The sequence below is a fragment of the Malus sylvestris genome, chromosome 3 (genome assembly GCF_916048215.2).
Source record: "Malus sylvestris chromosome 3, drMalSylv7.2, whole genome shotgun sequence".
Lineage (NCBI taxonomy): Eukaryota > Viridiplantae > Streptophyta > Magnoliopsida > Rosales > Rosaceae > Malus > Malus sylvestris.
In genome coordinates this window covers 25,287,469-25,314,156 of record NC_062262.1, presented here as the reverse complement: position 1 = coordinate 25,314,156, position 26,688 = coordinate 25,287,469, and the positions used below count along the sequence as shown (strand labels likewise).

At 37.4% G+C, this 26,688-nt stretch overlaps 2 protein-coding genes and 1 pseudogene across 3 annotated transcripts; all 3 read right to left on the bottom strand.

The window, feature by feature from the left end:
• Window positions 1–5,227: 5,227 nt before the first annotated feature.
• Window positions 5,228–6,677, bottom strand: LOC126614461 (probable long-chain-alcohol O-fatty-acyltransferase 5). The gene has a single exon (XM_050282137.1). It carries the CDS (start codon window positions 6,411–6,413, stop codon window positions 5,346–5,348), a length of 1,068 nt encoding a protein of 355 aa, XP_050138094.1. The 5' UTR covers window positions 6,414–6,677; the 3' UTR covers window positions 5,228–5,345.
• Window positions 6,678–8,993: 2,316 nt separating this feature from the next.
• On the bottom strand, window positions 8,994–10,015 carry LOC126614460 (acyl-CoA--sterol O-acyltransferase 1-like; annotated as a pseudogene).
• Window positions 10,016–10,658: 643 nt separating this feature from the next.
• LOC126614459 (protein ENHANCED DOWNY MILDEW 2-like) lies at window positions 10,659–22,934 on the bottom strand. Of its 2 annotated transcripts, XM_050282136.1 has the most exons (20): window positions 22,771–22,934; window positions 22,069–22,509; window positions 21,890–21,986; window positions 21,388–21,441; window positions 21,127–21,269; window positions 20,924–21,020; window positions 20,698–20,796; window positions 18,826–19,073; window positions 18,579–18,713; window positions 17,953–18,492; window positions 17,007–17,160; window positions 16,800–16,901; window positions 15,080–15,172; window positions 14,512–14,553; window positions 13,106–13,216; window positions 12,421–12,492; window positions 12,204–12,322; window positions 12,020–12,083; window positions 11,779–11,933; window positions 10,659–11,667 (listed from the first exon to the last, which is right to left on the bottom strand). In XM_050282136.1, exons 2-20 carry the CDS (start codon window positions 22,476–22,478, stop codon window positions 10,824–10,826), a joined length of 3,579 nt encoding a protein of 1,192 aa, XP_050138093.1. In that variant the 5' UTR covers window positions 22,479–22,509; window positions 22,771–22,934; the 3' UTR covers window positions 10,659–10,823. The 2 variants fall into 2 exon arrangements, with proteins under 2 accessions (XP_050138093.1, XP_050138092.1); XM_050282135.1 differs by having other exon boundaries at window positions 10,659–11,933.
• Between the last annotated feature and the right edge of the window lie 3,754 nt (window positions 22,935–26,688).

The following is a 26,688-nucleotide window of genomic DNA, read 5'->3' as shown; positions in this document are numbered from 1 at the left end:
AAATTCAACAACAAGTGCTTTGAATAGACTAACCATTATAATATCATCAAATGAATTATCCCAAACTTTGTTTCTCAAAACAATAGACCATCATAATTGATCTCAATTCAAAAAAGAAAATAAACTGAAAACAAGACTATGTAACCTGATACTATCTTTATTCAGCCATAAACTTTAAATTTAAACTTAAAACCTGTCTATATCGCTGCACCAGCTCTCTGAACTTCACAACAACAATCGAACAGTCACTTAGTAACACATCACTCCCACTGATCAAATGATTCAAGTATTCCCATCCGAGAGACATGAGCTTTAAACACTCCAATTGGCAATGCCTTATTCAAAGGATTTGCAACCATTGCATCAATACTCAAGTGCTCCACTTGAATTGCTCCTTCTCTAACCTTTTCTCAGACTCTAAGAAACTTTACATCCATCAATCTTGAATCTGAGTTCTCCTATTGTTCTTGGCAAAGAATACTACAGAATTGTTATCACAGTACATTTTAATAGGCCTTTGCACATAATTGACAACCTTCAAATCTGTCACAAACTTCTTTAACCTTACAGCTTATTTCATCCCTTCAAAGCAAGCTATAAAATCTGCCTCCATTGTTGATGTAGCTATGACAGTCTGTTTTGCACTTTTCCAAGAGACTGCACCATCACTAAACATAAATATATAACTTCCAATGGATTTTCTATCATCTACATCACCGGCCAAATCAGAATCAGTGTAGCCAACTAACTCCAAAAGCTCCTCCCTACCATAAACCAACATGTAGTTCTTGGTTCTTTGCATGTACCTTAAAACCTTCTTTACTGCTACCCAATGTGACTCACCTGGATTTGCTTGAAACCTACCCAACATTCCAACTATAAAAGCAATGTTTGGTCTTGTGCAAATAGTTGTTTACATCAAACTTCCCACCAATGAAGCATAAGGCTTATTTTTCATTATTCCAGCTCCAATGGTGTTTTAGGACACTGAGCCTTTGAAAACATGTCTCCCTTGTTTACTGGCACTTCACTATTGTTGCAGTCTGCCAAGCTGAATCTCATTAGTACCCTTTCTATATATCCCTTTTCTGATAAACCAAGTAACCTCCTTGATCTATCTCGAACAATTTGAATACCAAGCACATAATGTGCTTCCCCAAGGTCCTTCATTTCAAAATTCTTGCTGAGCATGGTTTTAGTGTCTTTGAACGGCTTCATATTAGAACTTCCAAGAAGGATTTCATCGACATACAACACTAAAAATACAAAACTTGAGCCTGAAAACTTAACATAAATACAATCATCCAATTTGTTTTCCACAAAACCTTGTCCTGTAACTACTTGATCAAACTTTAAGAACCACTGTCTTGATGCTTGTTTAAGACCGTAGATTGACTTGTTAAGTTTACAAACCATGTCTTATTTCCCGTTCAGCCATTGGGATTCCAAATAGGTATAATCTCATTCTACACTTTCCTATCTTCATTTTGACATATTATGGGTCGAATTTGGTTAAGAAACGATTGAGTTACGAAGCTTTGAAAATTGCCCAAACTTCCGGCCAAGACCTCCGAGACACTTAACAGAGTTTTTAACGGAATGACCAAAATGATGGATGGTGGACAATCTTAGATACCACTTTTATCGATTTAAAATGTTAGGGACCAAAGTGATGAGTTATGCAAATCTCAGGGACCATTTTGGCTATTTGGCCAATCTTGAACATACGAAATACTAAAGGGAGCTACTAGGCCCACTCACCATTCTAATCTTCCCACCCACCCTATTTTCCCACCTCCGATTAAATTTGAAAAAATAACAATACTATCTCTCCACCCATCTATATTCCTAAATTACCCTTTAGTATATTTTAATTCATTAATTTGTTTTTCTTTTGCTAACATTGCATTTCCAGGAATCAAGGTGCCTTTGCTCTTGGAAGATTCATCCAGGATAATATTCTGATTGCTCATGAAATCTTCTCATCATTTAAGGGCAAAAAGGGTAAGTATGGTGTTATGGCTATCAAATTAGATCTTGAAGAAGCTTATGATATTTTTTTTTTTTTGAAATCAAGTATGATATTCATTTCATGATGGAAACAACATACAATCAAAGGGAAAGGGTGCTAACAATGTGCCTCGATAAAAACTTTCCCAGGAAGAGAACCCGAATGAAGGGAAAATGAGTGTCCCGCACCAACAAAATTATGAATTCAACTTATCCTCCAATAGTATATTTGAAATTACATCGGAAGGTTCTTCAACCAAGAAACTGACCGTTCCAATGTTAAACTACGTCGGGCTAGTCGATGAGCAACAAAATTGGCCTCTCTTCGCACAAATTGTGCCTTCCACTGCTGGAACGGTTTTAAAAGCGTACGTATATCATTCAATACATGCCCAAAAGATCCATGATTAACATCCACACCATTTTGAATATCAGCTTATGATTTTATTAGCTGGGATTATATTAAATCTATTTTAATAAGATTCGGATTCAATACTCACTGGATTAACCTCATTATGGAATGTACTACGTCCACTTCCTTTTCTGTGTTAGTTAATGGTAAAGCTCATGGCTATTTTCATCCATCGAGGGGCATTAGATGGGGGGACCCCCTTTTTCCCTACATATTTATTTTATGTATGGAACCCTTGATAAGACAGACAAAATTGGTGGGTCTCTTAGAAACAATGTTGGTCTGCTAACTACTCCTAAAGGGTTTAGAGTTACAAATCTGATGTTTGTGGATGACTGCCTGATCTTTGCTAAAGCTACTAATATTGCAGCTAGGAACATTGCTAAAGTGCTTAATGACTTTTCCTATACCTTTGGACAAAAAATAAACTTCCATAAATCGTCGCTTTACTTCTCCAATAACACTCTAAATCATACTAGGAATGATATTGTCAATATCCTCCAAATCCAGCATATGGGCAGATACTTAGGGATCCATAATATAATTTCCTGGAAAGACTTGTTAATGCTAAAGAGCTTCTTATTAAGATCCATAACAAATTATCCGGTTGGAAGGCCAATACTCTGTCTAAGACGGGGAAGTCTCCATTTGATGGTATCCCTCGGAAACTAGTTTTGCCAAGCTCAACTTTGATGGCTCAGTGGTTAACCAGCAGGCTGCTTTTGGTTTTGTGATTAGAAATGAGAATGATTCCCCTATCATTGCTGGGGCGTGTAGTGTTGGACAGAATACCATTAATGTGGCAGAATGTTTGGCGCTTCGTGATGGTCTCTATATGGCAAACTCGAGAGGTTTTAAGCGCATCATTGTTGAAGGCAACTCTAAGTTGGTTATTGAGGCTATTCGAGATGCCTATCATGCTCCCTGGAGACTGAGTACCATTCTTGCTGATATTCGACGACTAGCTGACTTCTTTGTGGATATTTGTTGGAAGCATGTCTTCAGATAAGCCAATTTTCAAGCAGATGCTATCACAAGTGTTGATTTATTAGTTAATGGCTTCCATGTTTGGGATAAAACTATTTCGTTGACTGCTCATCCAGCCTACCTATTTGATTGTACTCAAACGGGTTTCCCTAGGGGCTTTTCTCTTTAATATAGGTCTTTCCTTTTCTAGCAAAAAAAATAAAAATAGTTTGTCTTTTAACTAAAAACTATGACAGCAATAACAAACCCTAAACTTGACCCCTCCCAGTCGTACAACACCCTAAAACCCCAAAACACACCAACACCACCACCCAATTCTTGGCCACACAAACACCACCGCCCAAATTCTCGACCATTGTGGAACTACCACGGTTCTGAACCATACTTATCAAATAATAGTCGTGAACTAGTCAGGCGGACATGGCAACACCTCGTGAGGAAGAGAGAGAGAGATTGACGGAGTCGGGATCAGTGCCACCGTGCCGCAGAATGTGCAGCGGGTGTGGACTTGACAAATGGGGATCCGATGAGATTTTGATTGTTCTTTGTTTTTTCATTATATTCACTTTTTATTTTTATAAAGAAAATCAGTAATATTTTTTGTTGGTCAACAATGACTAATGCTTATGTGTTAAACTCTGGTTGGTTGACCATTTTGGTCTTTAGAGTCATTTTGCATAAGGGTGAATTTGCAATCGGTCGGATGGGTAAACAGTTGTCTGGTAGTGTTGTTGGGATCATGATCCTCTCCTGAGCTAAGGATGAGGATCCTCCTCATCAAAGGGTGTGTGTCATTGGATGAAAATTCAACAGCTACAATTATTATAATTTTAAAGGGATTCCCTGTTTGTAACCGTTGGATTTTCATCCAACGGCCCATATACCTTGATGAGGAGGATCCTTATCCTTAACTCAGGAGAGGATCCTGGTCCGTGTTGTTGGGTGGAGAAGGAAAAAAAGCCACAATCTCCCACCTGTTTTTTCCTTCCAATTCAATTGTGTTCTCGAGTACAAGTCAGCGAGTATGGTCTACAAAGCAAGCAAGCAAAATTGGTTTTACTTTTTGCTTTCGTTTTTATTTTCTATTTTTATAAAAAAATTAATATAAAATATTGATATGATTTAACATTCAAATAGAAGAAAAAAGAAGATGAGGCAAAAAAAAGAAAATAGAGAATCCAACTATTTGTTTTAAAGCTTCTGGGAAGAAAAAAAAACACATCCTCAAAATTCATTCAACGGTCAATGCTTTCCCAACAATACCCCCCCCTACCCATTACGAATCCGTACACATTATATGACTAAACAAACAAGGTAGATGCTCAATAATTACTCATCACCCCCATTCACTTTTTAAGTTAAGGTCGGCATAAAAATAAGATAATGTGGTAGGAATAACACTATTTTTTTTAAACTATTGTTAATAATAGTAGAAAGACATAGAAAATTAGAAGAATGGTCTACCAAGCTTAAAAAAAAAATGTTTTTTTTTCAAAGCATAATGATTAATGTTCATTTAATGAAATCTTCAAATGGCAAGTATACCTCCCACATATTTTACAAACTACAATTTTTGGCCTTACATTATTCTCTTTGATAATTATTATATCACATTAAATACTATATCATTTTTAGTCATTTAACATATTTATAGCAATTTATATAACAATTTACCAAACACTTAGATACTTTTTTTTTTGTTAAAAGCACTTTTAGAAGAAAATTTTTATTAAACACTCGACAACTTTATTTTACAGATATTTATTTATACAACATAACAGAAACAGTTTTTTTTTTTTAAACGCAACAATATCAAACTAGCTTGAAATAATTAGCCATTGTTTGAAACCCTTCCATTGTACACAAATTTAAGAGTCCTTTTACGACAAAGGTGAAAACTAAGACCTTAAATTGTTTGGATTCACACGCTAACAGTTTAATGTCCTAAAGAAATGGTCGGCCATGAAAATTGGTCCCATTTCAACTTTTGCTTTACAAATTCTACCAATTCCTTGCACTCCTCAATAGCTCTTGTATCCACGCCGTTCCTGACCAACGGTGGAAAGAACAACCAAGTCGCGGTGGCCACCACGAAAACGATGGTCAACGGTGTTGACACAACCCAATGCAGCGGCCACCTTCCACCCAACGCCTTCTTCACGCCAAACTCGACGACCAAACACACCCCATGAAGAACAAAGAACCACGTAACCTCCCAGGTGGGAGTCGCACGCGTCATGAAGAAGTATATGAGCTCGTGCATCAAACCCGATACCAAAAACGTGGCTAACACGGCCAGCAGTGGGGCCCATGCAGTCCCCAAGAAGGTCTCGGCCGCTGACCGCACGGGTTTGTGCACAGTCTGGCGCAACGTATTTGTTATCATAAGGTTCCACCTCCTACCCCAAAAATCTTGTAGCGAAGTTGAAAGGTAAGGCTCGTTGGATGGCGATTCGAGCTCGATTCCGAGAACCGCTCGCATCATTGCGTTGGCTACGCCTACTAACACGTCCACAAAAAGATACAACATGCAACAATACTGACCTAATAAAATTCTGGGGTGCAAATATTTTTTGTAGTCAGTTAGGGCAACCAATATGCCGAACAGCAAGATTTTGGTTGGCAAATTCAGAGGCAACTTAGGGGTTCTTTCCAAATTTGGTAGTAACTGTTGAGATGTTTTGATTGGGAGGCAAGCAGTGAAGATGAAGAGGAGGAGGGAGTTTAGGGGTGGGTCAGATGAAAGTGGGCCATGACCAAAGGAGAAGAGGAGGAGCTTGAAGCTACCAACCCAGGTAATGAACATGGCAAACACTCCGGCGGGGAGGGCCGCGGAGAGAGAGAGAGGGAGGGTGGTGAAGAGGTAGAAAATAGGGAGGAGAGAGAGGAGCCTGAGTTTGCCCTTGGGGATTTTAGAAGCTATGAAATAGGTGTAGCAAAGAGAGGCAAAGATGGAAAGGCATACCTTGATTAAATTCTTGATTTCTTCCTCCATTGATCCCATGATCGATTGATTGATCGATACTCTTTTAATTTGTTTGATCTTTTCGTTCGTTGCTATCACCTGCTCCTCAACGTATCTATCGGCTTACCTTATCATGAACATACAAATTTTGTGTCCCAGATTGCTTTCAAAAATATTAATAATATCATGATCATGACCTTCTTGTTTTTATCCTTCTTTTATAACTGTTTGTAAGGAGGTGAAATATGTACCAACCTAACAATGCGCCCTCATTCCCCCCAAGAATGTGCAAATATTCAAGGCACCACGGGTTTACTGTGGGGTTGCAACGTTTGATTAAAAAGAGGCTCCCTACTTTTATTTTTAATCATGTGCCCATGTACTCTTCATAAAATCTCACTTTACTTCTCATCCTCAATTATATTCTATTTCACCCCACTCATTTTTTATGTATCATTTTATTCCATTCCGTTAACTGAGTTGGGAAAAATGTTAAGGGCTTGGTCTTTTCACTTTTAATTTGGATTTGGGACACTTGAAACTTCAAAATCACTCTAGCATGAAAATCAAAAAGCCAAAAACCCCACAAAAAAACTTAAATTTTCTCATATTAACAACTCTAAATTGTTTAATTTTCGCAAAATATAATTATAACTTTTTAACCTATTCCTATATTTATTGTTGAAATGACCAAAGGGTCCATTACACGTTAGCGAAACTAACGGTTTTCTTAACACAATTGGCGAAATTGGTAAAGTGGAACACAAAGGAACAAAGTATGAAGTGAGGCGAGATAAAATAAAATGTATGAAGTAAAACGAGATTTTATGAAGAATAAGAGGGGTAGCTGAAAATAAGCGTCAAAGAAAAGTTATTCAATTCAATACCGAATATTAATCAAACTTCGAAGCCACCTTTGTTGAATAATATTTGTTTTGCAGTCAAGTGTGAGTGCTCGATTTTAAATCTTGATTTCTTTCATTAGTGCGAGGAATACAATGTCGGCATATTGCAACTCGCCAACACGGAATCTTGAGTTGCGTAGCTGAACTAGAAGGAGAAATTTTTAATTGTGATAGGAACACAAGTGGTACATTACATGTTTTAATAGGAATGGTGGAAATTTTTATTTTTTAAGTTATTAACTTTTTAGTACACATATCACATCATTTGTTTAGTGACATGTGATGTACTATCATATGTACCAGTCATATTGAAAAATTTAGTTCGAAAGTAATTTTTTCATTAAATGTCTGTTAATTAAAGGGTAAAGATGTACTTTAACTTGTGCACCTTCTTCTTCCTCACCTTCTTCTTCTTCCATATCTACCAGGACCACCACTGCTCCCCGCTGGCCTCCACTTCTTTCGTGCGAAGATAAAACTCACGGCTAGAAGACCCACGAACTGTTACTTGGAGACCGGCCTCCTGCAGGTCAGAGAAGAGGCGACCCGCGCGATTCCTCCATATACGCAACCGAACTGGAACGTCTAGCCTTCTCCATACCCCACATGGCGACAGCTTCTCTCGTCCAAATCCAACCCACGACAACCTTCTCCAGCTAGGATCCAAAGGGAAATTTTCAAAAAACTATGAGATCTCAAGCTTTTCCATTGATATCACCGAAAAAAAATTCCATTGATAAGGAGCACTAGACCCAATTCATGATTTTTTTTTTTCATAAATCATAAGCAGATTAAACAAAATAAATTTTTAATCTAATTTTCTTTTTTATTTATTGTTAAGAATTTTAAAATATCAAGGTTATTTTTGAAATAATGGTGGTTGTAGAAATAGCATCTCATTATTTCTTCTTCCTCATGTACTTCGAGTGCCCTAAAAATTTCCAGGACTTTTTCAGGTTCACTCGTAATCCATAACCAGCATAATCATCGTCTTCAACCTCAGAATGTGCTCTGCACATTTTGATATTTTTCTCAGTTTTAGCCGATTTCTTTGCTCCATGGCACCTCATGTGACCTCCCAAGACTCTGCCACTCAAGAAGCTCTTTTTGCAGAGCTTGCACACCTGCTCCATCGTCCTAACCAGAAAAGCAAACGAACCTAGATTCCAAAGCCAAGAAGGACTCCAGTTTTCCGAGAAAGTTTGAATCTTTCCACCACATTCCAGAAAAACAAAAATCAGAAAAAAGCTCAAGAAACAGAGGATGTTGAAAACCCAGATCAGAGATGAAGCTTTCTTGCTTCTTTCACAAGTGATTGGAGAAGAAGCACTTCTTCTGGGTTTTGTAGAATTTGTGGGCAAGAACAAGATTTGGATCCCTAATCAAAACTTCTCTCTCCTGGGGAAGAAACGATTCGGATTTCAGGGTTTTGGTTTGAGCTGTAATGTCTCTCTCTCCTGGGTGGTGCTTGAAGAAATGTAAATGTTTGATCCCGTATGTAACAGAGAACTAGAGAGGTGAGGAAGAAGAAGGTGCACAAGTTAAAGTACATGTTTACCCTTTAATTAATATACATTTAACGAAAAAATTACTTTTGGATTAAATTTACTAACAGACTAGTACCACAAGAGTTTAAATCCTAATTTTTTTACCTCCGATTATCGCCAAAACAATTTGTCTACCAATAGGAGCTTGGACCGAAAATATGAAGCGGTTGTTGTATATGCTAAAATATTTACGTTGTCATTTTTTGTAGTGACATTTGAATATTATTTTTTAAAATAAGCTTTTGAATTTAAATCTCATACACGACGATAAAAAGAAATAAAGTGTATGATGATACGTTTCATAAGAAAACACACAAATTGGAGCAATAGGGCTTCTTCATGACAGTAAGGGCACGTGTGCCTTGACAAAATCTACCATAACTGGATACTCATCTATAGCCTTGACATCCACGCCATTTCTCAGCAACTGAGGGAAGAACAGCCAAGAACCCCAACGTCAACGGCCCCGAAACCAACGGGTGCAACCGCCATCTCTCGGCCACCGCCTTCTTCACCTCCACCTCGATTGCTACGCACAATCCATGTAGCACAAAGAACCACGTCACTTCCCATGTAGGAGATACACGTGTGAGATAATAATAAATCACCTCGTGCATTAGACCTGAGACTGCAAAAGTAGACATCAGAGCGAGAAATCGGGCCCATCGAGGCCCGAACACACGCTTTGAAATACGGAGCACTGGATCGTACGTGGTAGGCCGTAGAATATTTGTGACCATGAGGTTCCATCTACGGCCCCAAAAGTCTTGAAGGGAAGTGGAAAGGTAAGGCTCGTTGGACTGCGGCTCGAGATCAAACCTGAAAAGAGCTCGAGCAGGGGTCGCACACAGGGGCATTACAATTTCTAACTATGGAGATGAACTGGAAGAGAGTTAGTGGGGGTGCACAGAGAGGGCCAAGGTCAAAGGAAAAGAGGAGGAGCTTGAACATGCCAAACCAAACCAGGAAGAAGGTGGTGGGACCACCAAGGTGGAAGGAATGCAGGCTGAAGGGGAGGATGATGAAGAGGTAGAAGATGGGGAGGAGAGAGATGAGCCTGAGGATGCCCTTTGGGATTCTTGATGATATGTAGAAACAATAACACAGAGATGTGTTGGTTAAGATCCATACCTTGATCAAGTTGTTGGTTTCACTCTCCATATCTCCATTCTCCTCCTTTTTAGAATTATATTCTCTCTCCCTCTCTCCCCCACCCAACTTAGCTTCCCCTAGTCTGGTCTCTTTTTCTTTCTAGAATTATATTCCCCTCTTTCCTTGGCTCTTTCTTTGGGCTGTCTCTAAGCCATGTTTGTTGGACCGGATTAGCTAGATAGGACAAGTCTAATCCAAATGGACACCTTATATAAAAGGTCGTACCCAATGTACAAGGCTTCCGCTTTACGCAGGATCTAACAAAGGTAAATGTCGGCTAGCCTTACCCCCATTTATGGAAAGGCTGCTCCCAAGTCTCGAACCCGAAACCTACCGCTCATGGGCGAAGGCACTTGCCATCGCACCAAGTGCGACCTCTAACACCTTATATAAGAGGATTAAAAGAAAATTCATCTCCAATCACACTCTTATCCCGCTTATAGGAGCTCCTCATCCTAAAATTAGAGAGTAACAAAAGCTCCTGACAGCTCCTGGCATTACTACTTTTGCTTTAACAATATTAGATTAGAGAATAAGGTTATGGTTGGAGATGCTCTAACAGCGGAGAATCTTGATTGAAACTAACTCATGTGAGCATCTCATACATCACGTTATGCAAATATATCTTCGGTAACAAGGCAAACTCACTCATTCAGCCAAAACAAGAAAGAAAAATAGGATGGAAGAACAAACTTGTAAAATATCATACGTTTCCGTTCAAGGAACAAAAAACTAGTGAAGTGGCATCAAGTACAAAGTTGCGAAAACACTTTTATATAATATACACCAACATTTGCTACTCTTAGGCACAAAAGGGAAAACACACTGATCAAATGGTACATGCTTTACTCATTCAACCAACCTGCTGAATTTTGGTTCGAATAACTTTGGTGAGGACCGGGAGCAAAACCCATGGAGCCACCGTGTTGATCAGGCCGGGGTGCCCTGGGATCAAAAGTGCCGTTGCTGCTGAACATGTGCGGTTCGTATCCTAAAGCAGGTTCAGATCCTACGCCACCCATCCTCGTGTGGTTCAGTTCATCCAACCGAGGTGCATACCGCTGCATGGCGGACGTGTTCATTCTGTAAGATGACTCAGCTGTCAGACCAAGATGACTATGGCTGTAAGGAGATGAATACGATCCAATCTGTCCACTTACAGAATCCTGACCCACTAGATAATTACTTCTTAAAGGACCAAAATCTTGCTGACCATAAATCCGAATCTGAGAACGTACGTCAGACTCCCTCCTAAATGGATCTTCTACCTCATTCAAGCATGGTCTATATCCAACGGTATCCAATCTGTCTCTCATGTGCCCCACAAACGGTTCCTCCAAGTTTGTAGCCCTATAACCAGAACTGGGACCAGCGGACCATCTATGAGTCAGACTCGAGTAAGGCTCATCACTGCTCCTCGATAAGCTTCTTCTACCTCTGTCATCAGCTACGTTAACCATTGTCCCACCATAAGTAGTTCCGTACTTCATGCTTGAACCAGAATTGCTAGGCTCAGAGTGCTGATCTCCCCTTTTAGCAGGCTCAATGCGTGGCAGAATTTCATTGCATGTCTCATCAATGTTGTTACCATCCCCAGGACTCTCGTTGCCACCTATGTCACCACTGTTCTCACAGGAGCTTTCTCTGTGTTCCTCAGCCACAACAGCCCCACCTTCAACATCTTTGGGACTATCGGTTTTTATGCCATCATAATCAATCAGCATAGGTGCTTCACCATATTGATCATCATTACCTACTGAACGACCATGATTTAGAGACTCAGAATGATCTTTCATATACCCTTGTGATGCAGACATGTGACCATGCTCTTGAGCTATAGCCTTGATGTCAGCAGACCAATCAGGACGACTCCAGAGATAGAGTGGTGGCGGCGTTACATTCCATTGATCCATTTGTTTGTCATTCACATCAACAGATCCCGGGAGATAAAAAGACTGAAAGGAGACAAGTCACCAATTAACTCCCATTGTAAAATTTCTATTCAGATAATTAAGATTCAGCCTCTTGGACAAACACATACCTTTCCTGACAGAAACTGGTTATCCTCCCAGATTAGATCATATGGCGATTTCTTTTCATTTAACCTGATGAAAGACACAAATGTAAGGAACTACATACAAATGGAATTCCAGTTCAAAGGCATGGCCACATTGATGTATGCCTCTGTGTGTGTGAGAGAGAGATGAACAACAGCTAGCAGCTACCTTTGAGTTTCTGGTGGAACAATAAGAATAAGGAGCTTTGGATCGAACTCAAGAGCCTTGTCGATAAACCTGTTTGCCAGAGCTGCTTTAACTCCGAAGGGAGGGTTCAACCCCATGATCTGCTCAAGAAGCAAAGTTGCGGAGAGTGAAACAATTAACATAAAGGTTCAGAAATTCAAATGTCTTGATCAAATACAAACAAGCATCAAGTTCCTACCAATTGTGACCCTTTCGGTAACTCCTTTGGTTTTACTTTCATCCAATCTCTCTTCTCAAAACAGAAATCGTTCTGCCAAATGAAAATCCACATAAAACAATCAGTTTCCCAGTTTTTAAGTTTTAAGCCTGTAAAAATGCACGCACAACAGCCTTTAACCCAGCATAGGGAATGACAAATAGACACGATACAAGAGACAAAATTAATCACAATATCTTCTTTACTTAAAATGCGGATGAAAAAAGCAAGAGTGAGCAATATAACTCCCGGTGCAGGTGATTTGAATTGCATTCCACAGTAATTACAAACCCCATAAAAGCTAAGTCTGAAATACAGTAGGCATTAACAGTGGAAGCACAAATTTGTTTGGCACTTGCATTTATCCCATAGACAGCAAGCCTTTTCAGAACTCTTAATTTTCACTAATCACAATCTTACAGTTGAACATAGAAAAACAGAACTATTCATAAGCTTCGATCGATCCCCAATAGACCCCACTGCACAAAATCAAAGCCTCTAACAAAGGGACAACGAGTCTCTCGACTACAAAAAATATATTATAAAATATATTGACCCTTAACTGACAAGGTATGTGGTGAACAATGCAACCATGTATGCATATGTCATTGATAATATGACTTGTGGGGATTGACCAACTTTAAGGACTTATATGAATGACTATTACCTTCGGTTGAATTAAGTCATAGTTTTTATAAAAGCAGTTCTTCCCCGTCTCTTCAAGCTTTTTCTTCATTACGATGCTGAAATCATTGGCACCACAACAGAAGTCCACTATCTGTTCATTGGAACCATAAGTAATCAGGTACTAACCAATCAACATTATTTTGAAGCCAAGGTAAGGAACATTGGAAAAAATAAATATGTAATAATAAAGAAACCAAGGCCAATCATGCATAACAACCTAAGCTCATGATCCAACATTAATATCCCATTTAATAAGGAATCACAACAACCGCAATTCTCTTTCTTAACCATATAATATGCACTTGCGAACAAGAAGACAGTCATCCAACAAACAACTAGCTTATGACTTCTGTGGTGAATATATTTAGTGCAAGTTCAACTGTGTAAAGTCAAACAAAAGTTCATAAAGATCATCGTGATAAATTCTTCAGCAATAGATGTTTCTGTTGCAGTCTTGCAGGAAAAGAAAAAAAAAAGTAGGGTTCAATATTTCTTTTACGAAAAAAACAATTTTATTGATTCCAGAATCAGCACAAAATACCTTCGACCGAGTAGCCCCACTAAATAAAATACATCTAAAACAGCCAAAGTGGAAACTTTTAACTAACAGAAACGCAAAAGGCCGAATAGAAATATCTCCAGCCCAGCCAAGGAATAGTCCTCTGAAGTACACTAGATCATCCTTTTCCAAAAAAAATTTCTCTAAGAAGTGCAGCACTGTTCTTTAGTTTCCTAAATTAAGTAATTTCGTTGTTATATAGTTCCTTATCGTGATTACTGTACAAAGGGCTTGTCATCAATTTGGAAGCAAAGCAATATTGTCCTAGATCACCTAAGAAAAGAAAATGGGGAGTAAACCATTAATCTCCTTAAATTTTTCTTCTTCAAAAATAAATTTCAACGCTTCTGCTATCATAAAGATGTCAGGTCCTAGAAGTAGTTTCTGAAAGAACTCTGTTGATAAAAATAAGCTGCAAGCCTGCAACAGTTCCAATCATCATCATAATCCATGTCGTCACAAACTTAGATGCTGAATGTAGTATAATGATCTGTAGTTGAATTTACCTCTAGGTGAACAGTCAAATAAAGCGTTCAGGTGCTATGAAGCTTCTAAGGAAAAAAATAGACACCCAGGAAAAAAAGCCAGTCATGCAAATAAACAATTACGCATATAGTACCAAATAACATTTGAATTCAATTCAGATGCGCTTAATTAATTGATTCAATTCAGATCATTAAATATCACGAAGACAAATGAGAGTATCATCAAGGGCATATAACTCAAAGAAACATCCAAAAGATAATTCATGTTAAAAGATATACAATGCACTCACATATACTATGTATTAAAATTATTCTCACAGATATAAGCATATAGATCCTTACCGTATCTCCATCTTTTATGTACCAATGCAGCCTATCAGCAATCTGTACATTAAAATCAAGCTTTTAGAATTCTTCAAGGATTCATGAAGCTCATAATACACACTCAACGGCTCAAGATTAATGAAGTGAATGTGTGCAGACAAGATAAAAGGTAAAGCTATGTGAACGAGTAAAGCAAAAATGAACAACCATATAGTATATACAAGCAGAGTTTAATTTGCAAAATGATTTGTGAAAGCACGAGTAAACCAAAATCCACAGCACTGAATTTTTTGGTGGGTGATATTCTTGTTCTTTTGTCTAACTGGTGGACCTATTGTCCAATAGTGGAGATTATCTTTAAAACTGGAGAAACCAAAACACAACCACAAGTTTTTCAATGTCAAGATTATCTTAAGCATAAGCGACCATACCAAACATGAGTGAGGTGGACATGTTCATAAACGCAAGTTTCCACTATTTTAATAATTCGTTAAAACCCAAGCTGAGAAGAAAGTAGACGCAATAATAAGTTAGCAAGAGTGCTTTACAACTTTAAAATAGAAATAACTGAACACAACCAAATTACCTCTTCTAATTTGTCCACCTTTGTAAAATGACGACCAAAGGACGTGTAGCGCATTCCGTGCAAAAAAGGTGCAAGATATACTCTCAGCTTGTTCTGCATCAAAAATAAATCAACAAACTAATGGGAAACTGTACAACACAACCGTTTTCTGATGAGCCTTTAGTACACATATTACGTGAATATAAATCACATAACAAACTCAACCACAAAGAGAAAGAGAACAGGTAACAAAGAAAAATTAAGATCAGAGAGAGAGAGAGAGAGAGATGCTACAAATATAGCACTTAGTATAGAGTGTGGGCACAAGGGATGCTAGAAAAAGCTCACCATTACACATTTTACATTTCAAGTGAACACAAGGACAGACTTGATGTTTCCTTAACATTTAAAAATGTAAAATGTCACAAACTTAGCTACAATGTATAGAATTCATTTGTGAATGGGTCTGTAAACATGTACCAAATACCAAATGACCAAATAGGTTTCCTTATCAAAGTGTGGACTGCAAGTAAACCAACTTTTTGTTAGAATTTGGTTTGTCATTTGTTAGAGTCCTATTTTGTGTAGGATTGTATTAGGAATGCTAAGGATGCACAGATTCTTGTACTCCAAGGATTAGGAGAAAATAACTTTCTTGTAAAATTAGATTGAGAATTCTGGAAGCAGAAACGGAGTAGGAATGCAAGTATCCTTCCTATCCCAACTAGAATAGGAGTCCTATAGGGTGCCTGGGTGCGGCAAGGAGCAAACACACAAGAGAACAGAGAGAGCCGAGAGAGATAGAGGGATTGGTTCTAGGGTTTACAGGAGTAATTTTTGCTCTATTATTAATTCAAAAAAGCCATGATTGCTCTACCTAGAGAAATCACAACTGACGTAGACAAAATTTCTACCAAACTATTATAATCTTGTATATTTCTAGTTATTCATTCAAAAAAGTCATGATTTCTCTACCCGAGTCAGAATTATAACACTTTGCCTACCCTAGAATAATGTGCATGAAGAATAACAGCATACGCCAACCTTGTATGGTTCAGTCAGCTCTATACAGCTCAAGTTCTTAAATGTTCTTGGCTCATTTGAGCTTGGCTTGTAAAGAAACTAGCCACTCAAATAAAATACTAAAGCTTGCTAGAAAATGCAAGCCAAGCTAGTAAAGGTAGTATCTACCTCAGATTTCATCACAAGACAACTCTCCTTGAGTTGAGGTTGCCTCATGTATTTGTGCTACAGGTGTGAGGTCCATATCCCTCATTTCTCTATTTAAAATTTATATTTGTTAAATGTTGTTTATTTCTTTATGCACTTGTGTATCTATATTTTCCTAGGGTCATTAAGTCAAGTCACACTTTAAGCTCATGTCCCACATATGAGCCAAATTCAAGTTCAGCTTAAACTCATGCAAGCCAACCCCGTGCCTGGAACCAACATCCGACACCGTACTTAGAGCCCAGTTAGTCAAGCTTAGCTCAAACCCAGCAAATTACGTTTGAGCACTACAATACTCGGTTTAACTTGGCTAGTTTACAACTCTATACCCGAGCCACAAACCATCTGAATTAAAAGAATAGGCAAATAGCTGAGATGTGTAAGTGTAGTATACAAGGCACACAGACAACAAACATTAAAGCAGGAAACCTATTACTTAATACAATATGAAGAAGAATAATCTTTGCCTAATCATAGGTTGTAGGATAGTGAGACTGGAATAGGAAACCACCTTCCACTTGTAAATCTGGTGAACCACCTCAGGAGCACAAACAGCCTCAGAATCTTCAGTACTGCATCCTTCCTCTAGTTTCCGTAACGCTGTTCGAACAGCCTAAAATACAGTGAATACATTACCAAGTGCATGATAAGAGAAATCATCAAAAGTTCACACTTGGTGCAGTGCAAAATAACAGTTAAGATTTTCCCATGGATGTACCTCAACTGAGCCTTCTACCTTTCCTAGTGTAATGTTCCTATCCACAGCATTTTTGGACCAGGATTGATGAGTCGATGGAACCGTGCGCTGCCGCTTTCTTATAACATCTTCCAGAGTTATTGAAGATGTGGCATCTTTCATTAAAGCCAGTAATCTGAATTGCAAGAAATAAATCAAAGAACTTCACAAACTTTAAATCAAGATTGTCTGCAACCGTGGTAAATCCTTGTAAACTATCCAAACATATATGCGTAGTGTGTGCATGCATGTGTAGAGAGGAGAGAGAGGAGAGAGAGGGAGTAATACACACACACTCTCAAATATACTATCCCCTTAGAACACAGTCACGCATATTGGCATAAGCCAATTGACAGTTTTTGTTATTTTTATAAAAACTAAAAGAAAAACTAATGAGATGGAGATGATGGTACTAATGTTGGGGTAACCACTAGCCCAACCAAGATGGGTTTTTATGCATAATATTTTAACTTACTTTGAGAAGTTCTTTGAGAAAGTTGTTTGCTAGTTATTTTAACTTACTTTGAGAAGTTCTTTGTTAGTTATTTACTACATTACCCCCATTATATTTAATAGTCTTTGAGAAAGTTGAATAGGGGTAGTTTTGGTATTTTGAATTGTCAACTTCAAGGCATTCTCCCTTATATATTAAATGCAAGAGGTAAAAGGGTGACCTCAGGCCAACAAGGCTCCCCGCTTTGCAAGGGTCGCACAGGGGATGGGGTGGAACATCTATCGTACACAGTCGCACTAGAGGCTGTTTCCACAACTCAAACCCTTGACCTTTCAGTCACAAAGGAGCAACCCTTCCCTTGCGCCAAGGCTCACCCTCATATTAAATGAAAGATGTAATGCTATAAAAAATTGCTGTAACAAGTTACAATGTATAAACAAAACAGAATTGGTAAATAATTTTAAATGAAGTTACCTCCTCTCTGTAGCTGCATCTAAAGATGGTGGTGCACTGATCAACATTTTTGAGGCAGGATTGCCTATTGCCAAACCACACTCCCCATCAGGTTTGCCCTGCTTACCCAACTTCACTTGATTAGACCTGTTCATATAGGCATATAGCTGATCACCCAATGAGGTCATTTGTTCCTCAGCCACAGAAATCTTAGCTTCCTTTTTCAAAGCACTATTCGCTTTCACCTTTCTTGATGTATCTAACCCAGAAGGTAGTTTTTTACTAATTCTGTTACCACCCACTTTTGCAGCAGAAGATGACTTCAGCTTCTCTTTAGATATCGTAGGAGCAGTTTGGCCCCTACAGAATTCTTCAGCGGAAAGGCTTCTCTTATTTTTCACAAATTTTTCTCTATCTTGAAGGGATTCTAATGTCCGTTTTTTCTTTTTCTCTACAAAAGCAGTCTTCTTTCGAACAAAACTGGTCCTCTTTTCTCCAACATCAGGGAATGTTACGTGGTCCCTTATTGGCGTTCCAATGTCTTTAATTATCTCATGTTTTCTAATCCAAGGAAAAAGAAAAACGTATTCAGAAAAATTAAAACAAACAAAATAATTAACAAAGCAGCTCACAAAAATAATACTTACGTGCAATATATTAGTACACGGTTTGGTAATAGTCCTTCCCAAGCCCTTGGTGTTGTACCTTCATCCTCTTCGTCTTCCTCCTCCTCGTCTTCCTCTGTTTTCTCTGTTTTCTCTGTTTTCTCAAATACAATATCCCTGGTACAAGCAATTCAAGCATAAACCAGCTATACACAGATAATAGACCAAAGCATGGCCTCCTAAAAGCATATTAAAAATAAAAACAAAATAGAACAATTAAGAAGATTACTCTGGCAAGCATTTCCTGTGGTAGGATTTGGGACAACGCCGACACACAGCAAACCGCAACTGAGTATCCTTCTTGTTCTCTCCTTGTTTACAAATGCAGCATTTATGAATCGGACATGTAAAAGATTCACCCATAGCAATTTTTTTCTCAAGTTCTTCAGCAGAGACTCCATTGTCTTTATAAATGAGTTTTGCAATGCAACATGGATGGTAAAATTGACCACAGGTTGCAGAAACACAGGGGAAGACCTAACAGAAATGATAAAAATAATTTACGTATACCAAACATAAGAATAATACTCTGATGACGACATTTACCGATGCTGACAATACGAAAAGCAGGAAAGGCAGAATTATACTCTGATGATAATGATGATATATATACATACATACATACATACGTGTATATATATATATATATATATATCTGTATGTATATGAGTCCCTTCTATTGAGGGATCACTCGAATAATCTTATCAGAGGGACACCGACCCTATCTTAATGATTCACAGAGTCTATTTTTCTTTCATAGATCATACTTGAAACAAAAGACAAACACTGCTCCAAGAAAACAATAAAATGACGACATTTAAATGAGTGGTTAAGCTACTTCCGATTTGGGTGTTTCATTGCAACGATGTTTTTTGAGAGGACATAAAATTTAGACCGTTTGGATCATTGAAATATAATGCGGGGTGGGCACTACACAGGTATCCCTCAATTAAGCTTATTTAACATATGACTAATCCTCCCAGATAAAATAAACAACGAAATGTTACAATGCCAGACCCACAAAAAAACAAATTGCTTTACTAAACCCAGTTTAACCAGTGGGTTCTTGAATGCAAAGGTGGTATTTGAAATGATTGATTTGCATTGATTTTGCACCTGATTGCCTTGCATTGTTGGAAGTTGACTCACTAAGGTTTGGTCAAAGTAAAAGAGCCCAAATATTACATATGTGCATTGTGATTACCATTATAAGCATACCACGGATGCAGAGAGCCAAGTATTTCAAAGAAACTGTATTTCGGATAAAATTACATGTTTTAGCTTCTCTTTAGGTTTCCACTTCCCAAGAGTTTAAAGTGATACCACTCTCTCTATGATGAAGAACTACAAGGATAATTATTCATGGTTTTATTCATCCAGATGATATAAGGATAATTATCATTCTATGTGTCTCAACTTTCCTATTACTAAAACACATTTCTTACAACAAAAACAACAACCAAGCTTCAAAGAACAAAAAAATTTAACCAGGAAAATAAATGGGTAAAGAACTCTTACTAAAACGACCATACTCAAATTGATATCAGCACCAGGGAGATTCACTTAATTAACGCTGGGCAAGATGGAAAATGCTGGGAAAACAAAAGGGTACCCTAGCTAGTAGCAAGACTACACTGAGTAGAATGGAAATCAAGAAGGAAGAAAGCATAATATACAAAACTAAAACAAATTCCAACAAGAAATGATGCTCAAAAGATGAAGAACTACAAGAACAAGATGAATGTCCTAACCTAAGATAGCATAAAAAAAAGCACAACAAAAAGACATAAAAGGAAGTATGACCAAAGAAAAAGATCAACAGAGTGGCGGAATATTTGGAGCGAGTATACCTACCACTAGAAAATGAGCCCAAGCAGCTATATGCAGAACAATATATCATGGTACCACATACACAAAGTAAAGAAAAATAACACTGCAGCAACCTTCCCCAAAATGAAAGGAACAAACAAAATAAGAAAACTGTAGACCAGTATTACTTCGCTACAACTATGTAGAAAAACTAAAACGTCCCTGGTTCTGAATTTATATACTTAAACTAATCAAGCTAGCATGTCCACAGCTATGAAGAAAAAATTCATACCTCAGCCCCTGAAGATTTATCAGAGGAGCCTAGCTTCCCACAAGCATAGCACTGATGTTGTTTATACTGACAGTTCTTGCAGAAGAAGTTCTGAATCGCCTGTCAAGATCAAAACAGAGAATAAAAATAATCATAATATCAGTAACAAAAAGAAACAATCAAATGAAAAGAAAAAAAAAAGAAAAAAAAAGGGGATTCACAACAAAAGTGAATAAGAAGAGCATACATCTACTTCATCCTGGGTAAAGCCAAGGGTTTCACACATAGAATCCTCACCATCCTTTACAGTTGCGTGAAATGACCTTAGGCATCTCCCTTCACAACTACAGAGCAAAAAATATATATTTATGCAGTAACTTCTAGGAAATGAAGTTATTTAAAATATGCCAATATCGTGACTATTGTCATAAGAAAGCCAATAGAGCATACCACAAAAGATCGCCACCATTATCACAAAATGCACAAACAGAATCAAACAGGTTATCATCGTCACTGGACTCGTCTTCAGCATCAATCATATCTTCTTCCATATCATCAACTATAAATCCAAGTTTTGTTGTAGCTTGAATGTCCTGAAAATCCAATGAGTTCACTGGCTCAAACACTATATCATGCAACTAAAAGAAACTTTAAAGAATTAAAGGATAAAGGTTTGCTAATGAAAGACAAAAACAAGCACTAGAAAATTACCTCATCATGCAGTTTCCTCTTGGTGGGCTTCTCTTCAAGAAAGTTGACTAAAAACTGTTCAAAACACAGTTTGTAATTTTAATTAACCATGCATAAACATAAAGATAGTTTGTAGTTCGTACAGAAGAATAAGAACAGGAAATAATATAAAGTGAAAACAAAATGAGGCCAAAATTAAGTAAAGAAGAGCAGGTACAGAGAAAGCTTGAATCTTAATAAAATTCAAATAGCAGAAAGTTTGCTTCGCCGTCTAAGGTTCACACATTCAGTTAATGAATAAGCAGGTAGTCCAGCTCAACATGTTCACATAAAGCTTCACAAATATAAGTTTCAATTTTGCATTTAAAACAAGAAAGGGTGAGGATGAAACAGTAGTGGTTTGAATGCTCCAAATTTCAGATTGAAAACCTATATTGAAGAATATCAACCATAACCACTGAGATACCACAACTGAATAAACAATTATACAGTTACATTGACAACAAAAGAAGCTAAACAGAACCTTGCACTTTGCTAATGCATCATCCCGTTTAACAGCTTCACTAATTAGAGGAATATAATTCACCAGGTCATTCTTAGAAGGCCTGACCTCATAGGAGCTGCAAAATGAGGGAAACCGTCAAACCTCAGTGTAAGAAAATGAGCGAAAACGGAAGAGATGTTTAAAAGATGGAAAGATACCTGAAAACTTTAGATAAGTGATCCCACAGAGATTTGCCGGATGTCTCAGGATTTCTCCTCACATAGTGAAGGCACTGCACTGTTATCAAGATTGAACTTATTACTTCCTCGAAACTCTTTCTCGGCTTCTGAAGCTTGAGCCAGTTATTTTCCTTAGAGAGAACCGATATCTCAGGATCGACATTGGAAAGATCAAACCGCCATGCGATAACATGCTTATACAGTTTCTGAAGCCCATTATCGGCAGTGCCACGCACAAATATGTCCACTTTCTTCCCATCTTGCGTCTCACCCTCACTCCACTGAATCGGCAAAACATGAAATGAGATGGGTTCGTCCTTGTCATCTACAAAATGGTAATTCGAAACGGATTGCGGCACCGCCTCCGCCTCATCGTCTGACGATGCCATGCCCTTATTCAACTCACACTACAATTTACACCTAAACATGTAATCAAACAATGAACTTTAACAATGCAGAGCACTAACAGAGACAAATCCCAGTGCAAAAATCAACATAAAGTAGAGGGATATAAAAGCTACAGTATCAAATTGGGATTTGGGTTCTACGGCTAGCAGAATTATCTAGAATCCTTGAAACCAAAGTCGAAATTGGATTAACGAATTTGATAATATTGCTTTTAATTTGAAACCTAAAAAGCAAATTTAGAAAAAAGAAATTGGGAACTGAAGAATTGTGTACCTGATCGGATTGACTGAAAGAAAAGAAAAAACCCTAACTTCCTCCTCAGACGCTCTCAAATTCTCAATCAGCTTCCCCACTTCGCTTGCGATGAGGAAAATTATGAATGGGAAATCATGAACGAATCAGTTTACTCCGGACTCAGTCAAGCGCAACGACATGTCGTTTAGAAAGGATAAGGGAGGAGGCTGATGACGCACGTAACCTTTTAAACGCACGCCTATGACACGTAGCCTTTTAAACGCACGACGGATGACGCATATAGTCGCGATGGTACATATGATTAGTAAGAGTACTATTTTTGAAATGAAATTTAAATCTGTACTTTTAAAAGTGTTTTTTTTTACCACTTATTTGTACTATTATTTTCTTTTTTAGTGATATTATTTTCATCCCAATGTCTTATCCTTTCACTCGCCTTTTAATAAATTTTTTAATTACAAATTTGTCCATTTGCAAAAAAAACTAATAAGGACATTAATTATATTGTTTTGCTTAATTTTTTTGTTTTTAAAAAAAAAAAAAAGGTTAGGCGTAGGAGATGATTTGTCTACCATAAACCCTAACTCATATTTTCATCTCCTTTCATTCAGAGAAAGTAAAAAAATATCAATGGACTTAGAAGATGACTTTTTTGTTGAACAGGTGGAAGATGGCGCTTTTACAGAAAGGTAGAAGAATATTTTGTGTGTATTGTATTTTTGAATTTGTCGTTGTCAAATTTTTTTTTAATTTGAATACATCTGTCATTCCTATTTGAATTTGCAGACCTTACTAGTTTTCATTTACATATTATTTGTTATATTCTTTAAGAGACAATTTTATAATTTCATATGTATGTATATATTAAAGGTCATTTTGGGAATAATAGTGACTGGGGAAATAGCATTTTAAATTTTTAACTTTTTAAGGTGGGTGGGATTATAATGTGGATGAGAAAATAAGACAATTGGGTGAGTCTAGTAGCTCTCTTCTTTTTTTGCAATCTTTTTAAATTCTTAGACCATTTCCAAGTTTAACCCTTGAGTTAAAACCTAAAATTTTTAACCCAGAAATATGTTTTCTGCTCCAACCCTTTTGAGTTACATTTTTAGTCCAAGATCATTAAAGAATGAATGACACACCCCGACCCGAAATGTCCACTAGGATTCTGAATCGAGCTATGCTGGCCGACACCTGGAAGGTGACGAAGCCATAAAGTGTGATGATGTGGAAAATTGTGAATAAATTTAAACCTAAGAGTGCCTAAATACCAGAGTGCACCGGTGAGCGGGAATGAACCCACTTCACACATAACATTAGAGCATAAGCAAGTACAGAAAAGTGAATTAAGAATCGTACTCTCAAAATAATCTCCAATACTAAGAATCGCCACGAATCTTTAACGATAAGAAAGCTCAGCTAATAAAACTTAGAGGGTGAAGACAAGACAAAGGTGAGTGGCCCTGCAAATATAATTTTAATAGAAACCATATAAAATATTATAACCCCTTGCTACAACACCAGTACAATTTCCAAAAAAAATATCATAATTATACCACAAGACAGCATCCCATCAGTAATATCAAATAATCATGTGGTTAATAACTCATACTAGTACGCAAGTCGGAGTCACCTATGATGACTTGTACGACTTACCCATATCTCATCACATATACTAGTTCATCACATATTTCATCACCTAGGTTAGTTTATCGTATATTCATCATATATGCTAGCTTATCACATATTCATCACATATGCTAGCTCATCACATATTCACCACATATGCTAGCTCATCACATATTCATCACATATATGCTAGCTCATCACATATTCACCACTTATGCTAGCTCATCATATCCATCACATATGCTAGCTCATCACATATTCACCACATATGCTAGCTCATCACATATTCATCACATATGCTAGCTTATCACATATTCATCACATATGCTAGCTTGTAACATATTCATCACATATGCTAGCATCTCATCACATATAGGCTAGCATCTCATTACATATTTCATCATAAATATATGCTAGCATCTCTAGCATCTCATCACATATAGGCTAGCATCTCATAACATATCTCATCATTAATATATGCTAGCATCTCATTACATATATCATCACATATATGCTAACATCTCATCACATATAGGCTAGCATCTCATTACATATTTCATCATAAATATATGATAGCATCTCATCATATATCATCACATATATGCTAGCATCTCATTACATATTTCATCACAAATATATGCTAACTCATAAGTCGGAGTCACCTTTAGTGACCTGTACGATCAATATCTCATCAACATGCTAGCCAGTCAATATCTCATAATCCATTTCTCATCACATATTTCATCCATATATTGGCCGGAGTCACCTCAAGTGACATGTACGGCTGAGTCAATATCTCATCATATATCTTATCAATATACTGGCCGGAGTCATCTCACGTGACCTGTACGACAAAGTCAATATCTCATCAAAATGCTAGCTAATCAATATCTCATCAACATACTCACAACCATCACTATCATCAACATGTACTCACCTGAAGCTTACCTGGGTGTCCGCAGCATCATTTAGCACTTCGAAGCATTCACAATAATTAGGTTCAAGTAATACACATATGAATATGTCATGATGCAATCTAAAACTCAACTATAACATAATATTCCTATATATATATATAATATGGCATAAAATGCATAATCCATAATGCCCTACTCCCGAACTACTTATTTTCGGAGATAATTATCAATGATAAGCCCAATTAGATATTAGTTTAATTAACTATCATTACTTACATTTCCTTCAATTTCCTGATTCTTCATACATTAATTTATGATCAATAATTAACCACCAAATCATAATGTTAAATCTTATATTTTCCACCAATGTCCCTCACATTACTCAATTCCCTAAACAAGGCTATTGTCTCCGTTATTTAGTCTCATTTATTATGTGGTTGCATCTAACGTCTCATTAGACTGCCTACGTACCCTAATTAAGGATCAAGTCATTCGTAGTTCACAATAATTAATTGTAGGTAACATGCACAATTCACTTTAGAAGTGTTTGAGGAACTGTCAATTATATACCTATGATAAAAAGGAAAAGACACTCACCTGGAGTCCACGCTATGATTCTCTAGCACACGCATCGATGTGTCTCGAATGATTGGCGCTTGGAACAATTATAGAATCACATCTCAAAACTCTCATCAATAGAATACGTAATTCACATAAAACACATCCTCAAGGACATTCTAAAATAGTTTGAGACCCATTTACCATAAATCAATCGTCAATCAAAGATCGACGATAGGGTCTACAACCCTGTACAACTCGATCCGGAAGATCTGCATATCATATTTTCAATCCACAATATCCAAAGATCCACATTATGCTTCTAGAATAACATACTAAAATTTCATTACGATCCAATGGTCGGATCTCTGTCAATTGCCCAAAACCAAGTGGTGGTTAACATTTATTTTATAAACTTACACATCCAATTCGGGAAGATCCGTATGTCAGATTCCTAATCTGTAAGTTTCTATGGTCCTCAAATATTACGTACTATAATGTATTAAATTTTGGTGACGATCCAACGGTCAGATCGTCGATTACTATTCTAATCAAGTGGTGGACCTTAATGGGACTTTGCCGAATTCTGCAATTTTTGCAGATTTCCTGGGCGATCTTTGGAACTCCATATCTCACTTATTTCTCAACCAAATTAACCCATAATACACCAAATCCAAGCTAGAGAAATGTAGAACAAGATTATACCAGCTTGGAGTCCAAATGGTGGCCGGAGGTGGCTGGAAAATTGTCTGAAAGACGGCTGTCCGCTGGAAAACTGGTAACTCGCCGGAATTTCTGGGCAACCTTTCAACGTCCATAACTTTGTCAATAC